The 16,174-nt window shown below is 41.9% G+C and overlaps 1 protein-coding gene across 4 annotated transcripts in view; it reads right to left on the minus strand.

Moving 5' to 3' along the window:
• Positions 1-373: 373 nt before the first annotated feature.
• The window catches only part of KIF18A (kinesin family member 18A), a 41,140-nt gene continuing 25,339 nt past the window's right edge, over positions 374-16,174 (minus strand). For 3 of the 4 annotated variants that reach the window (XM_083750150.1, XM_083750149.1, XM_083750151.1), the window contains exons 14-17: positions 6,716-7,193; positions 5,682-5,786; positions 4,332-4,441; positions 374-1,549 (exon numbers count right to left, since the gene is read on the minus strand). In XM_083750150.1, the coding sequence (XP_083606276.1) occupies positions 1,434-1,549; positions 4,332-4,441; positions 5,682-5,786; positions 6,716-7,193 (809 nt within the window). In that variant the 3' untranslated portion in view covers positions 374-1,433. Of the gene's footprint in view, positions 1,550-4,331; positions 4,442-5,681; positions 5,787-6,715; positions 7,194-16,174 lie in introns of those variants that run through there. The other variant, XR_014567010.1, reaches the window with a different exon arrangement.

Raw genomic sequence — 16,174 nt, forward strand, 5'->3', positions numbered from 1 at the left:
CCTTGGGAAAAGAGGCAGACTTCAGCATAGTAGAAAGTTCTGTGCAGTACTCAGGCCTCAGTCGAATTTTAGGAGTGGTTCTGTATAAATTTTGTTGTTGTTGTTCACAGAGTTCTTGACTGGAGGGCAACGTTACCCTTGCCACTGCCACCACAAGAAAATTCAGAAATAGATGATGGAGGAAAGGTGACAGATTCTGGAAAGTTTCTGGATCCTTTCTGTTGAGCTGGGCATTAACATGCTTCCATTAAAATCAAGGACTTTTTAATCCTCAGGAGCAGTATGCCACGTATGTCATATCAACCTATGAATAAAGCAAACTAATTGTAAGAGCCAGAGAGTTTCGAAGGAGGAACAGGTGTGTGACAAAGACTTTGGTTTTACAAAAAAAAAAATTTAATTCACAAGCAACACAAGAGTTAATCTAAGACACACAGATACAGACTAAAAATACAAGGACATTTTTACATTCAAGTTGTTAGAAGGTTTAGTTTCAAACACCAATTTGAAAAAGGAAATGTTGCCATGTGCAGGAATTTCACTAAAAGAGCACCTAAAAAGCCAATGGTGGGAAACCTTTGTTCCTCCAGAAGCTGCTAAACTACAGCTTCCATCACCCCTGGGCCACTGACTATGCTGGCTGGGGCTGATGGGAGTTGGAGCCCAACAGGACTTGGAGGACCACAGGTATATTGGCTTATTAGGTAAATTTTTAAAAACTAAAGTTCTTACATTCATTCCCTACGAGTCCCAATGAGTCATGAACTCCATGGATACATTCCACCCCTACTCCAAATTCAGCACAGGGAAGGACATACGATATTCCTGAGTCCACTGCCGCCATACCAGGCACAAGCAAGCATTATGATGCATGCACTGTAATTTAGCCAGCAATGCGAGGCAAAAGACATTAAGGCGCATCGCTTAAGATCCGTTTTGCACCTTCCTCGCTGGAATACAGTAGAGCTGTTTCTTCAAAGGTCCACAGTATGTAAGGTGTTTGCACCCTGCATTGGACAGGCATGAGGGGAATTTTGTAACATTTCCTTCTTAAACTTTATGATGCTTCATGTACCAACTAAGTACCAACTATGTACCAGCTAAACACACTATAGAGGAGCCCCACCCATCTTTCTGACTGTATTCTCACTGCAAGAGATTATTTCACTGAAATATGGCAAAGGGCAGAGATGTCAAAAGCAGCCATTTGTGAAGTACAATGCAGCTTCCAATTACATGTTAAGAGCGAGTGAAGGATGCACCAAAGCACAGATGCGAGCGTTCGAAAAATACATGTTTGTAAAGTATAATGAATAACTACTACCACAGGTAAGTGAGAAACAGTGCAGAGAGCAGATGGAAAGTTCACCTTTCCTGTCTTGCTAATAAATTAAAATCTGTATAAAGCAAGGATTTATTTCAACGTAGGTAATTTAAAATGCTTTTTTGGATGTCTTAAGTTTCGTGTCTAAGGTTGCATTTTCCTTGCCGTTGTTTCTGACACGTTTTCTTAGCACTTCATTTTGCTTCCAGCTTCTTGTTCTAGTTTCTATGGAACAAAAAATTAGCCATGTTAAAGAGAGACACAGATACTACTGCTTTGATTATGTTTATTATTTCCCTAAATGTTAAGGTTAACAGAACAGGGCAGACGTAGGACTACTATTACTATATCATCATCGTTGTTATTGTTATTATTATTTAAATGACATTAACTATATGCTTGAACTGTTAACTTCTCATTTTTTAATATTGCTATAAAAGCTGGCTGCATCTGATAACTGTATTGTTTTACTTACTGTATTTTTGTTTTACTCCATAAACCACTCAGAGAACCGTGAATGGCTAATCAGTGTCTTAGCCAAGCAATAACTTGTAGTATCCTGTGGCTCAGAAAGTTTTCAAAACTTACCACACATAACTAATATGAGGCTCAGCTCCACCTAATGAATAGTTTGAGTCACACCTTTCTCAGACTGAAGCACTAAATTCAGATAAGGGATTTTTTATATGTGACATCAGCATCAAGCAACATAGTGTTAAGGTTCAAAGAGAAACGTTTGCTCAACAGTAAAAGGCAACAGAAGAGGCTGATTCCTGATCCTGGCACTGTGCTCCTCTGCCTGTTACCTTTGAAGCCTGACATTTTAATCACCTGATGCCACATGACAGTCAAATGGGAGACCCTGCCCACTTTTCAAAAACAGCTCCTGGCAAGTGGGCCAGTTCTGGATCTGTGCTCCCAGGCTGAAAGAGGTTCTCCACCCCTGCACACAGAACAAGCCCAAGCATGTGCCTTGGAATATTGATAGGGTGGTGTTTTTTTTGGTTTTTTTTGAGATTCTAAGCATGTCTAATGCGCTCCCAGCTTCTAAATTAGGAATTCAATTGCATGATTCTTTAACAATACAATTACAGTAATTGATGCTGGTATCCTTTATTACCTAACATTTGGTACAAATAATTAACACGAAGATAGCATTGTGCAAAGTACTGATAACACTGTATTCGGCTTCTATTAGCTCCGGGGAACGCTACGTGCAGCACTTCACCAGCTGCATAACAGAAAGAGAACATTAATTTTGCCTGGAGGAAGGGTGGTTAAAAGGACAAGAGGTAGCAAAAAGGCAATTGTTTGGGGACCTCTAGAGTATGTGAGCCAGAGAGCTGAGATTGTCCAAATCAAGCTTTCATTATAAATGCACAGATGCAATTGGAACCATGATGGAGGCCCTTAAAGGCAACCTGTGGCATGCATAGCCCCACATCAGCAAAACTCATGATATCCTTGGCTAATTTAAAACTGGCTTCCCTGCCATAACCATGCTGCCCAGGGAAATATCCTGCCTCTGCATTCCCCATCACACAAAAAGGTGTCCGAAGAAGTCACTGTTACTGCTGGCAGGAGTGGCTGGGGCCGTGCACCAAAGCAATGATTCTTCAACATCAACTTCATTGGACATGTTGTGCGGATGCCTGCTTATCGTCTTCCAAAGCAACTACTCTATTCTGAACTTAAAAATGGAAAGCATAAAGCTGGTGGTCAACAAAAGAGATTTAAAGACTCTCTCAACGCAAATTTTAAAAAATGTAGTATAAACACCAGCAATTGGAAAACACTGGTCTGTGAGCGCTCCAGTTGGAGAACAGCCTTTACCAAAGGTGTCATGGGCTTTGAAGACAGTCAAACTCAGGAGAGGGAGAAACATGCTAAGGGAGAAACATGCTAAGAGGAAGACACGCTTGGCAAATCCACACCATGATCAACTCCCACCCAGAAACCAATGTCTCCACTGTGGAAGGAAGAGTGGATCCAGAATTGGCCTCCACAGTCACTTACGGACTCATTGTTAAAACAGTGTTTATGGAAGATAATCTTACTTGGCTACAAGTGATCGCTAAAGAAGAAGGTGCGTCCACCTACTCTTGACCTCACCACCGCCCTGCCCCTTGCCGGTAAGCTACAATGCCACTACTGTCAGAGAGTGGCAGCATGGCACTGCCCCTCTGCTCCTGCCTATCACTGCTCTGGATTCAAAAATATATGGGGCATGGCTATGATGGTTAGCACCAAGGAGGCGGAGAGATCACAGAAAAGAGGTGACGGAAGCTAGGAAAGAACCTGCCAGAAGGATCTAATGAGACACTGAAAAATTGTGGAAGGGTGTGGCAAAGAATTCGGCAGCTCCACCTTTTGCCACAGCTATGATGAGAACTGCCCACAAGCCACTGCATGGTGAGGAAGACAACAAACAGCTCCAGGGTTTATGCTCTTCCAAACATATGGATGAACTACTAGAAAACATCCAGGCTGTTTAGTGTCACAGGTAGGGGTAGGTAAAAGTGGGAAGATGTACATAGTCCTGAAGTAAGGGAGAATATATAATTCTGAGAATACTGCCAATCCCCTTTTGGGCTATTTGGCTCCTCTTTCCCTATACAGTTGACCCTCCGGATATGAACTTAATTGGTTCTGGGGGTCCTGAAAAGTCCGCATCTAGAGGCACCACTTCTGCACACGGCGAAACCTGGAAGAACACACTTCTGGGTTTGCCACGTTCGCAACCTGAAAATTACATTACCCGAAGGTAATGTAATCCAAGGGTCCACTGTATTAAAACATGGAACCGACTAAGAGTTTCTTAAGGCGTAACTTTTTCACTCAATTTAACTGAGTAGCTAAAGTATATCGACCCAACTGTACATCTAAATCACCACAGCAAAAGACTAAGAAAAATGGTAAATATCAGCCCACAATCTTGGTGCTCCTCCATAGCCACCTACTGCTCAAGTTTGGATATAATCACTGAAAATTGTAATTTGATACTTACCTGTTGATTTAGGGACTCTTAGAGCTTTATAACTTAACATGCTGTCTTGTTTAATACGCTTTGCAGTTGTATGACCGTGCTGATTTGTAATGTCGCTGTTCGATACTGAACTGTAAGAAAAAGTTATAACAAGTTTGCTTTTAGCGCAGTGAAGCTGGCATGCTTAGTTTTTGGTTTTTGGAACACAACATCTAAAAGTATATTAGATCGAGGACCACGTGTGTGACTAATTTACTACAAGAAAGATCCACCACAGATATACTTGTATGGATTGTGGCTATTTCTTCTCCTGGTCCTAAGAAAAGCTGAACAAGTATGATTCAAATTAAATTTCTGGTTCGTGTCTGTGCATTTGTTTCCCAGTGTGATGGAAGAGGACTTTCAGCTATTCTGTGCTGGGTTTTTGGTTATAAAACCTGAGTTGTAATAATGGTTGTGCTTTGCTTTAAAGCTCCCGTACAGGAAGGTCAATAGTTCGCAGGTAGGCTCAAAGAAAATAGGAAATGTTCAGCTCAGGAACTTCTGCACAGGAGCATTGAAAATTCAGCGTAGGAACCTGGCAATTAAAGCTTAGTCAAAAACTAATCAGGAGTTTACTCCTGGGAGTCTATTTTCCTGATTCATTAAAGGTTTAGGAGAGGGGAAAGGATCAAGAAATGATGCTTAACCTTATAACTGCTGTTAAGATTGTTGTTGTTGTATAGTCGTGTCCGACTCTTCGTGACCCCATGGACCACGTGGTTTTTTAAAAAATGTGGGCATTGTACCTCCTGCAAATATGCTCTGCAGGTAAAAGAGTTTAACAACCAAGCAGGCTTTAAGTTCATTTTACAGGCATTTGCCACATGTGCTACTCCACGTGTAATTTACGTGATTAGATATCCCTGTGGATTGTTGTATGCAGGTCATAGAATCATAGAATTGGAAGAGACCACAAGGGCCATCGAGTCCAACCCCCTGCCAAGACCTATCAAAGTAAGACTATCAGAACACCGATCTAGGATCAGGAACAATGTAATAGATGCTCCTTTAGTGCAACATTTTATTGAAGCATCTCATTCCGATGAGGATTTGACATTTTTTGTAATTTGGACGTATTCAGGTCCTGTAAGGTAAAGGTAAAGGTAAAGGGACCCCTGACCATTAGGTCCAGTTGTGACCGACTCTGGGGTTGCAGCGTTCATCTCACTTTATTGGGATATATGGGGTGGGGTGTCCAACAGAAGATCAAGTCATGAGGACTACTGGATTGGGGTAATGTTCCTGCCTCCTACTAAACCACAGCACTGACACACCAGCAGCCCATTTCACAGATGGGAAAAACAGCACTGAACCTGAAGCATGACTTACCTTAATAACTTCCTTTTCCTCTCAGCGGCAGATGTCATTGCCATATAAGATGGCTTATTATGCATGGGGTCTGGCTGCCTATTTAACGATGGAGCGACAGCAAGTCTGAAATAACAGCAAAGGGGATGGGAGTAGTTGTGAAAAATCCAGAATATTTATTTAAAACAAAAGCCACAAATTCTACAAATAATCTTGCATTCCAAAAAGTGTCGGTATTAAAACAAAATATGCAATGGAAGGATATTTTATTTGCATAGCTTTTAAAAATCCAGAAATTGCCAGTATTGACACTTGAATGTCTGTTTTCACTGGAGGATCTGTTCTGCAATACCTTCAATGGAAATACCCTGGTTTCACCTGGAATTGGGCCAGGATGAGAAATTTGCACAGGAATCAGCAGTTGACACTGCTGGGTACCTGCAAAGGCCGATGCTCCAGCAGGTGCCCTACTGCCAACTTCTGGAACCCTATGACCTTGCTAATGCTGAACATTTTCTTACAGATTTTGAAATTGAGCTTCACTTTGTTGCCCACCCACTTTGAAGAGATGCTTTTGGAGCAATTCACAGCCTGCTTCGACTTTCACCAACCTGAATAATTTGGTGTTACCTGCAAGTCTGCCTACAATCCCTGACTCCAGTAGCACAGATCCCAAAATAGATCACTGGAGGAACCCAATGCTTCCTTCACTCCATTGTGAAAACAGCTCGGTATTCTACCCTTGCTTCTTCACTTGCCTTATTGTCGTGTTTCGCCAGACTTTGTGTTCATGGATTGCAGTCCATGAAAAAAAGGAAAAAGGGATCAGCAGGAGGAAACAGCAACACGATCTTTTGGACAAGGCCATACATATTTTAACAATTCAGGCACCTCTTTCAGAGGCTTTAAATGCCACAGTTATTTGACATGAGAATGTGAAACAACTGAGGTCACACTAATTGTGCAAAAAGGAAAGAAAGCAGATAAACCAATATCAGGATTAAAGTGGCGAGGAAGGAGAGAGGATATTATACCTCCTCTTCCACAGAAAATACCTTTGTAAACTATTGTTGCTGCTGTCGGTCACCTGCAATTTGCTTTCAGATTCATTGGGAAGGTAGTCTGTACTGCCCATGTCGCTTTCATATAGAGTAACTGTCGAGTTCATGAGGCGCTCTGGAGTCACGATGCATATGTTATCCCCATGGCTCTCTTGCTTTAATGGCTCCTGAGCCCGTGCAGTGTGACTGTTCATTTCTTGAAGGCCTGCTGCTGCATTTAACACTTCCTTTACCACAGTCTCAGTATGCAGGTTCTCCACAGGCTTCTGGCAGCCCTTGGGTGTATACAGAATGGGGTGGAATTCTTTGCTGATGGAATCCACCAGGTGATTAGGGCTTGGCCGACTGGATTGCTGAGGACTTTGCGCTGCCATGGGAGACTCCATCAATTTCCGCCTTATTCTTTTGTTAGGAGGTACTCCGTATTCTGCCTCAAGTTCCACATGGGTCTTCACTTTCTCTGATGGCATACCTAAGTTGAAACACAGGCAAGAAGAATCACTTAGGTGTGTGTTCTAGGCTTTGCAGAGAAGAGTAAGAACAGTTCTGTAGAGCTGGATCTAGACCAAAGTTTTAATGTAATTGTATTACTTTAAGTCACCCTGGTCTCCCTTTGGATTCAAGTACAGTGGTACCCCGGGTTACGGACACTTCAGGTTACAGACTCCACTAACCCAGAAACATTACTTCGGCTTAAGAACTTTGCTTCAGGATGAGAACAGAAATCGGGCGGCGGCAGCGGGAGGCCCCGTTAGCTAAAGTGGTACCTCAGGTTAAGAACCGTTTCAGGTTAAGAACGGACCGCCAGAACGAATGAAGTTCTTAACCCGAGGTACCACTGTACCTTAGTCTGGATCATTTTAAGCCCTCTCCAAGCTTTCATTTATTTATTTTGAAATTTGCATTTCATTTATTTGTTAACATTCTTATATTAGATCGGTAAATGTTGTCATATTACATCACAGGACTTACTATAATATAATTTCCAACATGTATACAAAAATTATATACAAATACCTATAAGTGCACCAGCAGCAGTGTGGGAGAGAAGGAAACAGGGAACTAATATAATAATTTATCAACACATAACTGTACAGTTGCTGAGGATAGCAGCTTATAAACCATAATTAAAAGCAGCTGAACCAGTACAGAACCATTGTAATAATGGCTGATTGACAGAAAGTATCACACATTGAAGGAGGTGAGGGCAGTGAGAAACAAGTAGGAGAACTTAAGAAGGAAGCATAAGAGACCATGGAAAACGGAAGGCGGATTATAGCAGTGGTGGTCTTAATTTCTTGCAGCTCATACACAATAGGCAATGGAAAGCAATACTCGTTTCTGTCAGATTGGTCTCCATGGATATCAGGCTATGTCTGATACAACATGAAAAAACATCCTTAGAGTGCATTGGAACCCACAATGCATTTTCCAAAAAATATATGTAAAACACAGAACAGTGCTGGCATTGTGCTCCCCCCTCCAATAACATAGTGCCATATAATATGATCCTGCCTCAAAGTGATGACATTTTGATCAGAGGTAACCATAAATATGGTCTTAAACAGATTCCTGAGATGTAAAGAGGTTAGTGTTTTGCTGTATTATTTACTAGTCCTTTGGAACCAGAGAGAGGGAAAACATAACTGGCTAATGAAGGTACTCGTGGTGGCCAAACACTTGACACTTCAATATTGGAAGGAGAGATCTTCTTCCCGTATAGTACAAGGGATGGAAGACATGAGCCAACTAGACACTTATGAGAAAGCGACTTTACCTAGGCAGAGGAAGGGTGGGAAATTATTAGACAGATGGACTCCCTACATTGATATGTTTGCATAAATAACAAACATCTGGCAAGTTGCGATCTCCAACTGAAGCCCTTACCTCTCTCTACTGTTTGTTTTGTTTAGTCGCTTAGTCGTGTCCGACTCTTTGTGACCCCATGGACCAGAGCACGCCAGGCACTTCTGTCTTTCACTGCCTCCCGCAGTTTAGTCAAACTCATGCTGGTAGCTTCGAGAACACTTATCCAACCATCTCGTCCTCTGTCGTCCCCTTCTCCTTGTGCCCTCCATCTTTCCCAACATCAGGGTCTTTTCCAGGGAGTCTTCTCTTCTCATGAGGTGGCCAAAGTATTGGAGTCTCAGCTTCAGGATCTGTCCTTCCAGTGAGCACTCAGGGCTGATTTCCTTCAGAATGGAGAGGTTGGATCTTTTTGCAGTCCATGGGACTCTCAAGAGTCTCCTCCAGCACCATAATTCAAAAGCATCAATTCTTCGGCGATCAGCCTTCTTTATGGTCCAGCTTTCACTTCCATACATCACTACTGGGAAAACCATAGCTTTTACTATACGGACCTTTGTTGGCAAGGTGATGTCTCTGCTTTTTAAGACACTGTCTAGGTTTGTCATTGCTTTTCTCCCAAGAAGCAGGCGTCTTTTAATTTCGTGGCTGCTGTCACCATCTGCAGTGATCATGGAGCCCAAGAAAGTAAAATCTCTCACTGCCTCCATTTCTTCCCCTTCTATTTGCCAGGAGGTGCATAAACTTGGATTACTGTGATGTTAAAAGGTCTGCCTTGGATTCGTATCGAGATCATTCTATCATTTTTGAGATTGCATCCCAGTAAAGCTTTCGCCACTCTTTTGTTGACTATGAGGGCCACTCCATTTCTTTTATGGGTTTCTTGCCCACAGTAGTAGATATGATAGTCATACGAACTGAATTCGCCCATTCCTGTCCATTTTAGTTCACTGATGCCCAGGATGTCAATATTTATTCTTGCCATCTCATTTTTGACCACATCCAACTTACCTAGGTTCATGGTTCTTACATTCCAGGTTCCTATGCAATATTTTTCTTTACAGCATTGGACTTTCCTTTCGCTTCCAGGCATATCCGCAACTGAGCGTCTTTTCGGCTTTGGCCCAGCCGCTTCATCAGCTCTGGATCTACTTGTACTTGTCCTCCGCTTTTCCCCAGTAGCATGTTGGACGCCTTCCGACCTGAGGGGCTCATCTTCCAGCATCATAACTTTTATATGCCTGTTGTCTTTATCCATGGAGTTTTCTTGGCAGGGATACTGGAGTGGCTTGCCAGTTCCTCCTCCAGGTGGATCACGTTTGGTCAAAACTCTCCACTATGACCTGTTCATCTTGAGTGTCCTGCTCGGCATAGTTCATAGCTTCTCTGAGTTATTCAAGCCCCTTCGCCACGGCAAGGCAGTGATCCATGAAGGGGCTCTACTGTTACACAATTGTTTTATTATTATTCACTAGTGCTATATTTTCTTTGTACTTTGCTTCTTCCTTCTGTATGCAATATTTTAAACCTGCTTTCCCTTCCATGCATAGACTAAGCAGATGGAGGGAAAACTATGAAAGGGGCTTAAGAAATTTTATTACAGCATGTGACTTGATTTCCCCCCTCTGTTCTGCCTGCTGAAATAGTTAGAAACAAAAACACAGAGGTTTAATACTGCCTTTAGAATGTAGTAGTGCATTTAGCTTGCTTATCTGCATTTAAAAAAAAAACTTTGCATTTATTTCCATCTCTGTCAGGCAATGAGCTTAGCCTTCGTAAGATATTTATTCAAAATCTACTACTGCTTAATTTTGATAGAATAAGTTCGGAAACCACATGTCATCAAGCCACTTCAAAAAAGGAATGTCACCCTAACTGACATGTTAAGTCCAAAACCAATGAAAGATGAACTACTGGGGTGGTGGAGGGGAGATCTTCAGCAATTTAGACAGCATTGCACCACCATTTTAGATCATTCACCCAAACAAGGTGCAACTAGACATAGCCATGATTCTAACCACAAGCTAAATGTGTCTAGAAGGAAATATTTAGGGTTGGCTTACAAGTATCAGATCTTTAAGCTGAAAAATAGTACACAGAAGATCAGGAAAAAGTGTATCAGAACATCCTAGGTTTTGATGTAGAACATACAAAGTATAGCTATGTATTATACTTATGATGGTGAAGGGTTGACATGCTCTGCATAGCAGTTGGACTAAGTGAGACCATTCCTGTGAATATGTAGTAGTTAACTGTTTAATCTCTGTTCTTGGTCCTACCCTCACAGGAAAATAACAAGAGAATCCTACCTACACACTTGCTTCCAACTCAATGGCTCAGAGGCATTCTCTCTCTCCCCCGCCCTCTGGTTAAAAATTCAGATTGGTGTTTGGCTAGATACAATTCCAGTACTTCCTCGTTCATAAATTTTAGTCTGAAGTATTCCACATTGCATTTCTAGACAATAAACAAACTCTGTGTGCTCAAAATATTTATCTTCCAACATCCTATGGCCGAGAAACCCGATTATATGAATAGTGATGCAGGGCTCCAATCATAACATTTTGAATAGCCACTTTGCTGAATATCAACAATATGCTCTGCCCAGAGAATCCAATTATAATCTTTCAAACAGCTATCCATTAAACATTTTAGGCAACATTTTAAAATATTAATTTATGAGGCGTTGCTCTAGCTTATGCATCTGAAAGTATGTGTTTCGGGGAAAAGTAGTGGTTGGCGGACCGTTGGTCTGTGTTTATACATTATAGCACTGACGTTCCTCTTTCCAAAGAAGAAGAAAAAAAGTTTTGTTTACTGTAAGGCACTGGGCTTTTTCAAAATGTCCTAAGAGAAACTGGGAACGAAGTCTTGGGGGAGAGAAACATTTTGGTGAGAGTGCCAAGTTTTAGAAGCTTCTCCCAGTACTGAAACCACTTTTAAATTACCCGTAAATGTAAGCATTTAAACTGTAAACCAGATAGGTAGAGAACACAAAAAGTATTGCCAACATTAATAATTTGTTGAACTTCAACACAATGAGCCATATTTCATACTGCACTGCAAGCTCATTAATAAAAAGCTGGTTGCTGGGGTTCCATGAAGCACAAATGCAAGCCATTAGGAAAAAGGAAACCCCGTATAGCTACTTAATGTCATCAGAATGAAAGAAATCCTTAGCAAAACAATCGTTTCAAACAACTTGGGCCCAAAGTACCTCCTGATTCCTTCTGCTCCACCTCAGTCACTGAGATCTTCCTGCCCCTGATGTGCCCCCTGGAACTCCTTGCCTGTAAAGATCAGGCAAGAGTCACCCCTGCCATATTTTAGAGGTCTTTTGAAAACAGTATTGTTCAGACGGGTCTTGAATGGAACATGAATGGATATTATTGTGGATATTATAATGCTGTACACCAACTTGCTATTATTATTTAATGAAAGTACTGTATATTTAAAAGAGCGATTGTCCTTGTTTATCCTGCCCTTAAAAGTGGCCGGCATGGGCAATGGTCACGGATAATGGGATTTGTAGTTCAGTAATGTTTGGAGCGCCACAGGCTGCCCAACCCTGGTTTACTGCTATGAGGACAAGCTTAGGTGTGCCTTGAACCCTTCTCTTCCAGTGAAGTCATGAAGAGGAGATGATCAGAGGTTGATGATCCTGGCTTCTTTGGACAAACCATAGTTAAAGCTCACCACTGCAAACCCCCTCCCCTACTTTCAACAAATTATGGTGTGCTGAAAATGGAGGCAAATGCTTGCAGCCATGCTGGAAAAGTGAGCCCGCATATATCTATCCAGTCCCATAAATTAAGATAAATTGGATACAATACTTAAGGATTAATTTAGGATGCAAAATCGACCACATCCCCCCCAACTTATTACCATGTGTGTTATGGGGAAAGCAAATACACCTTATATTAAAGCTGCGTTCCTTTGCAGTTACCTAGAAGTAAGCCCTATGGCAAGCAGTGCAACTTACTTCTGAGTAAACTTTCACAGGTTTGAGCTGCACCTGCCAAAATATATTCTTGCCATGCTTTAGAATCGACATGAAAAACGGGAGTTGAACATGAAGGTATTCAAATGAATGATTTCTCTCCCTTTCAATTAAGAATTTTTGGACAGCCTTGGCTATGCCATGTCATGCCTCCAGAAATCTCTGCCGATAAAGGAACTCATTTATCAAGAAGTGAGTATACAAAGACAAGACTTAGCATGGTATCAAGTAATGTGAAAAGCGTGAGGGAAGTATTTAGCAAACATGAGTCACAGTCCACAAAAGTCGAGTTCATGTCAAAAAGACATTGATGAATGGGACAAGTTCTAATTGGGTTTGGGACAAAATAACGGGTTGGGATTTTTTTATTCTTCCAGAACTCATGTTAAATACATGCATGAGAAGGTATTTCTGGAATCTGTGCTAAATTAAGTCTGCTCGCTTGTTCGGCTAAAGTGAAATCAAATATTAATGTATTCATTTCAATAAACATTTCTGGGCTTCCAGTGATTGATCCAATTACTCTACTAATCATAAATTTTGATTCTTTCAACAGCTTTCTGACTCATGGAATTCCGAGTTGCAAATGTTGCCTAGTGAATGAATTTTAGCTATTTAATATTCATGTGATCCCAAACACGTTATTATGCCAAGCAATTTAAAGATATTCTGGAAGCAATAAATGCAATGTGGGTGTGTGGGAGCTACCAGAACCCCAGCTTGCATCCAAAAGAATGGCAACATTAGTGTGATGCTATTACTTAAGATGGCAGTTGTAACAGGGCAGCTTGAATGGGAAGAAGCTCTCCAGTACATATTGAAGCTTACAGGTGGGAGAATGAATGAGGATGCAATCCTGCATCTCAAGTCAATGTTTTGACTAACATAAGAATTCACCGCAATTAGCTCTTCCCAGTAATAAATTGGCTTTGCTTCTGGTCACAGGAGGAAGTAATGGGCACTTCCCCCTGCATTTAAAAATGGACCCCACCCCCCTCTCTACTAACGCACAGCTACGCTTAAAGAAATGGGATATCTGAAACAAAGCCAGAAATACTGGCAAGTGCCTGGCTGTGAATGGAGCTCGCGTTCACATCTCACACACAGAGAGAACATGGATCACGCCATCAATCAAAATCCTACTGCGCAAGCCTTAAGAATGCTACTCTTAACTTAGAGCTTGTGTTTTTACTTGACTGGTATAATAATTTATGTTGCACTTCAATGGCAGGAGTTAAAATATCACAGCTGCCTATGATTTTGCAGTCTGCTATAAACTGCAGCTAAAAGGTAAGCCCCTCACTCTTTTTTTGAGGCAACAGTATATTTGAAATTAAAGTTGTTTCAAGAGCAAAGGATGATGTTGTTATTCTGCTGCCAAGTCTCATTTCTTACTCTCATCCAAGTGCTACTGAAAGCATATAATAACAAGGCTTTGAAGTTGCCAAGCGAGGTAGAAAAGCCAAGAGTGATGGGTTCAATCAAAAGCAACCCCACCCGACTCTACCGGGAGAGAGAAATCTCTAACCAACCTTAGAAGTTTTTGGAAGTGCGCTACCAAGTTAAGTTCTGGAACTGAAAACTGCCCAGAGATCTTTGTCATTAAAGTTTGCTATGAGCAGCCTATCACCAAAGTACGTCTGTCTGTCTGTTTTTAGCAAACACAGGGGCACTGTACTTTGGGCATACACATCCCAAGAACTGAGTTTTGCAAAATATGAAGATTTTTTTTTTAACCAGAAGAACCCTTAAACTGATTCCTTCACCTTTTATAGCCCTCTTCACCAATACAGTGAGAAAACAGTTAGAAATATGGAGGGAAATGAATGGGATTTACTGCTAAAGCTCATCACCCTCAGCTTACTCTCATGTAAAATTTTTGAAATCTTGCTGACTTCTTGGTCTTTGGTCAATGCTGATTAAGATTGCCTTGTCCCTTGATTGCTTTCTGTGCCAACTTTACATTGCTAGTTCTCACAATGCCCCACTCCTTTAAAGCACAACCGCTGCCTTTGCTCTTTTTCTGCTCCTGTCTTTAACTACCTTGACTAGAATATCAGAGAATCAACTTTGCTCTAACTTCTGATACCAGCCGACTCTTCTTTGTGTTTCTCACAGTCCATTTATAAAGCCCTGCCTACTCTTTCCCCAAGTTAAAATACTGTACTATACTATATTTCCATCATATGCAAACCAGAAATGTTGAGGTGTGACCAGAAACAAAGGACTGGTTTAGACTGGACAAATGTCTAAGCCTGTTCGTTATCTTTTTTATGCATTACTAGTGTGCTGAACAGATGCAAAACTCCAATACAGTGGTACCACGGGTTACAGACGCTTCAGGTTACAGACTCCGCTAACCCAAATAGTACCTATGGGTTAAGAATTTTGCTTCAGGATGAGAACAGAAATTGTGCGGCAGTGGCACAGCGGCAGCAGGGGGCCTCATTAGCTAAAGTGGTACCTCAGGTTAAGAACAGACTTCCAGAATGAATTAAGTTCTTAAGCCGAGGTACCACTGTAAATATTATAAATATGCTGAGACGTAAGCTATCATCCACTGATAATTCACAGTACAGTGGTGCCCCGCAAGACGGAAAACCCGCAAGACGAAAGGGTTTTCCATTTGCGAGTTGCTTCGCAAGACGAATTTCCCTATGGGCTTGCTTCGCAAGAAGAAAGCCCATAGGGAAATCTCCGGGGACCTCTTTTAAATGCTGGCGGTGGGGAGCAAAGCCTTCCCCCCCTCCGGCCTTCAGAAGAGGTCCAGGAAGGCCGGCGGGGGCCGAAAGGCTTTGCTCCCCACCGCCAGCATTTTAAAAGCAGTCCGGGATAGCAGGGAAGCGCTTCCCGCTATCCCGGACGGCTTTTGAAGGCAGGCGGGGGGGAGCAAAGACTTTTGCCCCCCACCCGCCTTCAGAAGAAGTCCTGGACCTCTTCTGAAGGCTGGCGGGGGGCGAAAGTCTTTGTCCCCCCTGCCTGCCTTCCCGGGGGCTTTTAAATCGCCCCGGGACAGCATTTTAGTCCTCCGCTGTCCCGGGTTTTTTTAAAATGCTGGGGGTGGGAAGAAAAGCCCTTGTCACCCCCCCCCCCAGCCTTCAGAAGAAGTCGGGGGACAGACTGTCCCCGGACCTGGTCTGAAGGTGGTTTCCATAGGAACGCATTGATTGATTTTCAATGCATTTCTATGGGAAACCGTGCTTCGCAAGACGAAAAACACGCAAGAAGAAAAAACTTGCGGAACGAATTAATTTAGTCTTGCGAGGCACCACTGTAGATGGTATTATTGGTACTAGACAACATAGCTGGCATTGATGGGCATTGCTACACTTAACATCTAAAGGAAGACATTTAGGGAAAAAGAATTTCCAAACTACACTTTCCTAGTAATCAATCCACATTTAAGGGCGAAACAGTAAACTACATATGCTAGCAAGCTGGGCTCACACACCCCTTCCTGTTTAATTCCCGAGATGCCCATTATTTTATTAAAACTATACTGCATACATACTTCAGCGTAAATGAAACATTATGATGACCAATTTATCCAAATATAGAGAATTTTGGAAAACCCTCTGAAATATTCCCACGGGAACATATATGTCTCTAAATTCAAAAATGGATTGGAATCCAAGAGTCTGGTGCCC

The sequence above is a fragment of the Podarcis gaigeae genome, assembly GCF_964106915.1.
Source record: "Podarcis gaigeae genome assembly, chromosome: 1".
Classification (NCBI taxonomy): domain Eukaryota; kingdom Metazoa; phylum Chordata; class Lepidosauria; order Squamata; family Lacertidae; genus Podarcis; species Podarcis gaigeae.